Here is a 7,075-nt window from a genome sequence, read left to right as displayed (position 1 = left end):
GAAGCAAAGTTCCATTCTGAATATAAATGGGGAGGGGAGTCTCCCACTGAGATGCCCCAAAGACAGATTTTGTGTTACTTGCTGCATTGCTCTTATGAGGAATAGCTACCAGCAGCAGCAGCTCAGAATTCTCTTTGTAAACTATAATATTTTGTTTCCTCTTCTGTGGGCTACTTAGCTACAAAAAGGAAGAGTAAGAAGCTCCAGGAAATCTTGGAAAGTACTTGGGCATTCCCCAAGCATTGTAAGAGAACGTCAGGCTTTCTGTAGACTTCGAATAGGCTTCTCTAGAAGGGCCTTCTATAGAGTTCTGGAAGTGCCGCAGTCATTTAATGGGGGGGGGGGCGTGCGGCTACAGAGGAGGGATGTGTGTGAGGGGAAATGGGGGGCCATGCAGGGGAAGCAGCTGGATTACCATCCTAATGCTGTGGCTTTTGTTTCCTGATGTCCCAGGGCTTAGAAACCAAGATGGCAGAGATTCACAGCTGAGACTAGTCTTAGTGGGTAAGACTGGAGGAGGGAAAAGTGCCACAGGCAACAGTATCCTTGGAGAGAAAGTGTTTCATTCCAGCATTGCGGCAACATCTGCCACCAAGACCTGTAAGAAACGGAAGAGCAGGTGGCAGGGAAGAAAAATTGTGGTCGTGGATACGCCTGGCATTTTCGACATCGAGGCACAGGATGCTGACACCTGCAAGGAGATTTCTCACTGCATCTTCCTGACCTCCCCAGGGCCTCATGCTCTGCTCCTGGTGGTCCTGCTGGGCCGGTACACGCAGGAAGAGCGAAAGGCCATGGAGAAGATCCTGCAAATGTTTGGACTCAGAGCTAGGAGATACATGATTCTCTTATTCACCCGGAAAGATGACTTGGATGGCATCAATTTCCATGATTACTTACAGAAAGCACCCAAAGATATCCTAGAGTTGGTGGGCAAGTTTGGTGATCGCTACTGCATGTTCAACAATCGGGCGACAGGAGCTGAGCAGGAGGCCCAGAGAAATCAGCTGCTTGCCCTGGTCCAGCGCATTGTTGTTGAGAATGAAGGAAGATGCTACACTAATAAGATGTACCAAAAGGCTGACAACGAGATTCAGAAACAAATGCAAGAAATGCAAGAATTTTACACAGCAGAGCCAGAGAGAGAGAGAGTGCAGATAAGAAAGGAGTTTGAAGACAAGATCAGAAAGCTGGAGGATAAACTGGAGCAGCAGAAACAAATGGAACAAATGGAGAGGGAATTGGCTGATAAAGAGGCATTATATGTTGTAAAGCTGCAAAAACACAGAGATGAGAATCAGTATAAGATAGTTGACTTGATCATGAAAGCTCTGCAGATGGTTTTTCCTATCTTCTCTCACCTGTTTATGGAAGATTAACCCGAATGAGAAGATCTGATTTGCTACACATTTTCCACTGGCCCTGCCAAGCCCCTCACCCAGAACTCATTCACCAACCTTGAAGCACTCTCGATTCTGTCTCTCAGACTCTCAGGACGAAGGGTATAATCAGATTCACTGGTGGTGATTGGTAGATGTTTGATTGACTTACCAGGGGAGGGACACATTCTCAATTTGTGGAACTCCAGAGTAGAAGGTATTGATGCTCTTCTAAGAAGATGACCCCAAAATTTCTCTATTTGTCCCGAGTGAAATCCAGATTCCTTCTAGATTGGTGGATCCTCTCCCTTTGTTTCTTCTACTCACTTATTTTTGCTTTTAGGACATGGCAATCACCTTACCCATATGGTTTGTTACAAAGATTGGTTCTTCATGTTAGGTAGTCTAATGATGGAGATGCTTATAGAATTCTTTCCAGATGAATGGAAATTTATTTAGTTACATTTTTACAGAGGGACTCAAGTTGTTACTTATCAGCTGCCCACTGGAGAACAAAGAGTTGTCTGGAAAATAGACCTCTCAGAACTCAACTAAGTGAAATTCCAGAAAGAGCAGTTGAAAGACAGAGATTCAACACAGAAGAGAACTGTTTGCTGTATTCAGATACATCTACAGCAACTCTTTGACAAACTTCAATGCGACGTATTTGCTGAAGAACCAGTTCTCTCCTTTTCATGTGAAACTAACTGTTGCCACTTCACCTCCACCACCTCAGACCTTCATAACTTACTGCACATACCACCCTCTCCCAGCTGAACTGCTTGCTAGTTGGTATTATAATAAAAGTTTTCTGTTCTGTCATATTTCTATAAATTTTCAGTCCTCTCCTTCTTGGAAAATACCTTTGATATTTCTTTTTCTTTATTATTTTATTTAAAATTTATTTATTTATTTATTTAGAGGCATGAGCAGGGGAGAGGCAGTGATAGAGGGAACCCCAAGCAGGCTCCACACATCAGTGCAGAGCTTAATGCAGGGCTCAAACCCACAAACCATGAGATCATGACCTGAGCTGAAACTGAAAGTGGGATGCTCAACGGACTGAGCCACCCAGGTGCCCTACGTTTGCTACTTCTTCTAAGACTACAGGTGTGAGTTTCACTTTTTGATAACAGTTCAAGATGATTTCAGAGCTAGTCTTGGTCTACCCTCAACACATCTCTCCTCCTTTTCCTTGGAAATTCCCAGCCACATTCTCAACCCCTCTGCCAGTCAAACACCACCTTCTCGTTGGATTCATTCATTATGCACTGATAGAAATTATGTGTAACCAAGGCTTTAGAGGCCTTTCTGGTTTTCCTGGAGCAAATATTCCCTTTAACATATGGATAACAGTAGGAGGTGTCTCTATCTGTTTTCTAGTTTTCTATTTTGTACTTCTCACATAATCCATGTGAAGGCTTCCCAAAGCACATTTCCATGTTCTACCAATATGTTCTGGTGGTCATATGTGACTTATGGCAACTCTCCTCACTCTGCCATCTTGACATTGGCTTGTCCATGCTCAAAGCCATTTTGCCCAAAGGGACATATACCTCTCCCAGTTTTCCTCAAACACCCATGAGTTTAGACTGTACTTTTAATTAATCTCGAGGATACAGGAAGCACACCACAAAGAAGCTCACAATCCCTCACAATCCCTTCTCCCCAGGAGAAGGGACCAAGATGGTGGAGTAGCATGGAAGTTTTCTGCTTCTCTCATTCCTGAAATTCAGCTAGATCAGCACAAAAGTATTTTTCACACTAGAAAATTTATCTGAGGATCAACATAACAATCTGCATAACCTGAGCCACAGAACTTGGCAGATACACAGGACGAGACGTGATTTGGGAGAGAGAGAAGCCATGGAGGATAGGGAGTTGTTTTTGCTTGTGGAGATAGGACAGAAACAGGGGGTAGAATACAGGAAAACACTCCCCCAAAAGGCAACTGTAGAGAAAGAGAAAGAGTTGAAACACCCAAAAGGGACTGAACAAGAAAGCAAGAAAGGAGAAAGTAGATTTTCAATACCATTAAGAAGACGGGCCCTATAAACAAGGGAGCCCAGAGTTGGAAACTCTGTACCTAGCTACCTGGTGGTGATCTGGTGGGAAGGGTGAATCCCCAGGAGCGAGGTCCAAGGGCTCCGAGGGCCACGTGGAGAGAAGCAGTTCCTCTGCTAAGAGAACATTTGGTAGAGGCCGTGTGGCCTCCCCACAGGTAAGTGTCCCAGTGGACCCTGGAGAACAGTTGTTTGTTGGTTTTAGAACAAAGGCATTATGGGGCAGTGAAGTCTGGCACCAGATGTGTGTTGTGATTTACCACAATCCCTGAGACGCTGCTGCTACGTGACTGGGTGAAAGTCTTGTGGGGCACATTGGTATCTGGCTGTAGGCTCTGGGCATCTGCAGCAGGTGGTCCCATGAACGTTCCTAGGGGTGGCGAGCACCTGGCCATTGCTTGGAAGACCCTCCCACGGAGCGTTGGAGTGGGTCCACGACTAAGGGACCTCAGAAATGAGGGGTTTGGAAACACAACCCCTTCTGAGATGAAATTCAGAAGGGAGGTGCCACCTCATGGCTTGGTCGCAGATAGTGTAGAAGTGGGGAGTGGATGGATGCTGGAGACAAAGGAAGGTTGTATGTTTTTAATTATCAAATGTTTTCCTACTTTTTATTTCCTTTTTTCCCCCTTTATTTCCCTTTTTTCTCTATTCTGTCAAACTTCTTTCAACAACCAGACCAAAACACACTTAGGATCTAGCATCCTTCATTTGATTTTTTTGTGTGTTGTTTAAAATTTTTAAATTTTTTAAATAATTCCTTTACTTTTTCCAAAATGAAGGAATTCACTGAAAAGAAAGGACAGGAGGAAATGCTCCTGACAAATAAGCAAAATGTCTGAACCAGAATTTAGAGTCCCGATAATACGAATATTAGCTGGGTTTGAAAAAAGCATAGATTCCCTTTCTGTGGAGATAAAAGAAGTAAAATTTGCCATCATGAAATTAAAAATGCTAGAATTGAGATGCAATCTCATATGGTTGCCACGGTGGCAAGGATGGATGCAGCAGAGCAGGGAATTGATGATGCAGAGGACAAACTTATGGGGGTTAATGAAGCAGGAAAAAAAGAGGGAAACTAAGGCAAAAAAGCATGATATAAGATTTAGAGAACGTGGTGACTCATCAAAAAGGAACAACATCTGAATAATAGGGGTCCCAGAAAATGAAGACATAGAACACAGAGAAGAAGGTTTATGTGAGGAAATCATACCAGAACACTTTCCTACCCTGAAGAAAGACAGACATCAAAGCCCAGGAAGCACAGAGAACTCCCATGAGATTCAAAGAAAACCAACTATCAACAAGTCATTTCATATTCAAATTCACAAAATAAAGAGACAAGGAAAGAATTATGAAAGCAGCAAAGGAAAAAAGCCCTTAACCTACAAGTGCAACCAGATCAGGTTCTCAGCAGACCTATCCACAGAAATTGGCAGGACAGAAAGGAGTGGCGGGATATATTCAATGTGCTGAACTGGAAGAGTAAGCAGCCCAAAGCTCTTTATTCAGCAAGGCTGTTTGTTCAAAATAGAAAGAGAGATAAAGTGTTTCCCAGACACAGGAAAACTATAGACATTTGTGGCCAGTAACCAGCCTGGAACGAAATTGTGTGGGGGACTCTCTCAGGGGAGAAAAGGTGAACCAAAGCAAAAAAAAAACAAAAGCGACAAAGACCAGAGAACACCACCAGAAACTCAAACTCTACAGGCAACACAATGGCAATAAATTTATATCTTTCAGTACTCACTCTAAATGTCAATAGACTAAATGCTCTAGTCAAAAGACATAGGGTAACAGAATGAATAAGAAAACAAGACCCATCTTTAGGCTGTTTCCAAAAGATCTGTTTTTTTTTTATTTTTATTTTTTCCCTCTTTTTTTTAATATATGAAATTTATTGTGAAGTTGGTTTCCATACAACACCCAGTGCTCATCCCAAAAGATGCCCTCTTCCATACCCATCACCGACCCTCCCCTCCCTCCCACACCCCATCAACCCTCAGTTTGTTCTCAGTTTTAAAGAGTCTCTTCAGCTTTGGCTCTCTCCCACTCTAACCTCTTTTTTTCCTTCCCCTCCCCCATGGGTTTCTGTTAAGTTTCTCAGGATCCACATAAGAGTGAAACCATATGGTATCTGCCTTTCTCTGTATGGCTTATTTCACTTAGCATCACACTCTCCAGTTCCATCCACGTTGCTACACAGGGCCATATTTCATTCTTTCTCATTGGTGTGCACATTTTCTTAAGCACCAATTCTCTGATACAGATTTGTGAGAAAGGACAATGAGATAGGGAGATTTTAACTCTATTTTTAATTCCTCTTGAGTTAATAGTTGCTTTTGTAGGAAAAATGCTTTGAGCAGGCTTATGGAAATGAGGCCCTTAGACTTTAAGTCAATTGCTTCTTGTGGAGCAGTGTGGAGTACACGGGGAACAGCCTACATAGCAAAATTAAACCTAGACACTGCACAGCTACCTCGTTCTCACCCTCATGGTGAATTCCCTTGACAATCTTCCAACCAAATTTTCATACAATTCTTCATGCTTCTTCATTCCTCCCTGAACTGAGGAAAAGACAATATACCTTTTGCTTCCTGAACCTGGAGAGGTGGAATCTGGGACACATGTCTCATTGGTTTATTCTTTCTTCCTCTGTTTTCTTTCCCCTAGAAGAAGACAGAGTGTTCTCAACTTCTATTACCTGGACATCTACTATATAAAATTCTATTGGGCAGCAAGGGAGCCCTGGGCTTCGTCATGCAAATTGGACAAGTGATAGACTATAGGCAATCCCTTGTGAAGAAACACCAACACCCTGGATTACAAGGCTGTCATGTTTTCACAAATCCTTTTTTTTTTTTTTTAGTCTAGAAGCTGTTTCTTCATGTTTTTCTCTATACTGTGTGAAGCATTAGCATGTATCAGAGCCATCGGGAAGGCTTGTTAAAGTACAAAGCCTGATTCAGTAGGCTCGGGGTGGGGCTTGAGAATCTGCATTCCCTACAGGTTGTGTTGTTTGCAGGTGTTGCCCATGCTGCTCGTCTGGGACCATAGCTTCAGAGTGACTGCCCAGTAGCAAATAACCTCACATTTGAAAGGGACAAAGTCATTTCAATCATATTCAAGGCATTTCCCTCGTTCCAAATGTTACCAGCTAGATTCAGAATACTGAAGACTCCTCCTCTCCAAGATTCACAAGTATACATGCAAAGAACTAAATCAAATAAGGCAAAATACCAGACTTCTATCAAAAGTCTAGGACTGCCTAGTAAAGAGGGAGTGGAGACCAGAGCAGGGGCCAAAACCCGAAGTTGGAAAACTTTATTCTTCTCCCTGAATGGAACAGAGCTAGTCGCACACCCTGGAGCCATCTGACAACCAGATTTACTGTCCAAGACGGTGACTCAGCTGGGACCTGCCAGAAAGAATTTCTTTGGTGTGTATCCAGAATGGAATAAGGGACCAAAAGTGTGGGTCACGTCTGGCCCCAGTAAGCTAAGAGGGAGAAAGTACCATCTGTTTCATGCTTTTAAAAAGTAAAACATAATAGGAAAAAGTGGTCTACTGAACTATCCTAACATTCTCACATTCTGAAACAGATCAATCACTGTCTTTCATGAGGAGATCATT

The 7,075-nt window shown here is 42.9% G+C and overlaps 1 protein-coding gene across 1 annotated transcript; it reads left to right on the top strand.

The window, feature by feature from the left end:
• The first annotated feature begins 407 nt into the window (after positions 1-407).
• On the top strand, positions 408-2,213 carry LOC121024780 (GTPase IMAP family member 4-like). Its single transcript, XM_040467012.1, has one exon. The coding sequence runs from the start codon at positions 423-425 to the stop codon at positions 1,377-1,379; it is 957 nt and encodes a 318-aa protein (XP_040322946.1). The 5' UTR covers positions 408-422; the 3' UTR covers positions 1,380-2,213.
• Positions 2,214-7,075: the final 4,862 nt, after the last annotated feature.

This window comes from Herpailurus yagouaroundi, unplaced genomic scaffold (assembly GCF_014898765.1).
Source record: "Herpailurus yagouaroundi ecotype Mexico unplaced genomic scaffold, PumYag 67140, whole genome shotgun sequence".
NCBI classification, from domain to species: Eukaryota; Metazoa; Chordata; class Mammalia; order Carnivora; family Felidae; genus Herpailurus; species Herpailurus yagouaroundi.
Note: the sequence above shows the minus strand (reverse complement) of the source record. Positions and strands in the feature narration are given on the sequence as shown.

What these genes read in the sequence shown, in the direction of transcription:
- LOC121024780 (XM_040467012.1), top strand. Translation starts at nt 423, where the DNA reads ATGCTGTGGCTTTTGTTTCCTGATGTCCCAGGGCTTAGAAACCAAGAT.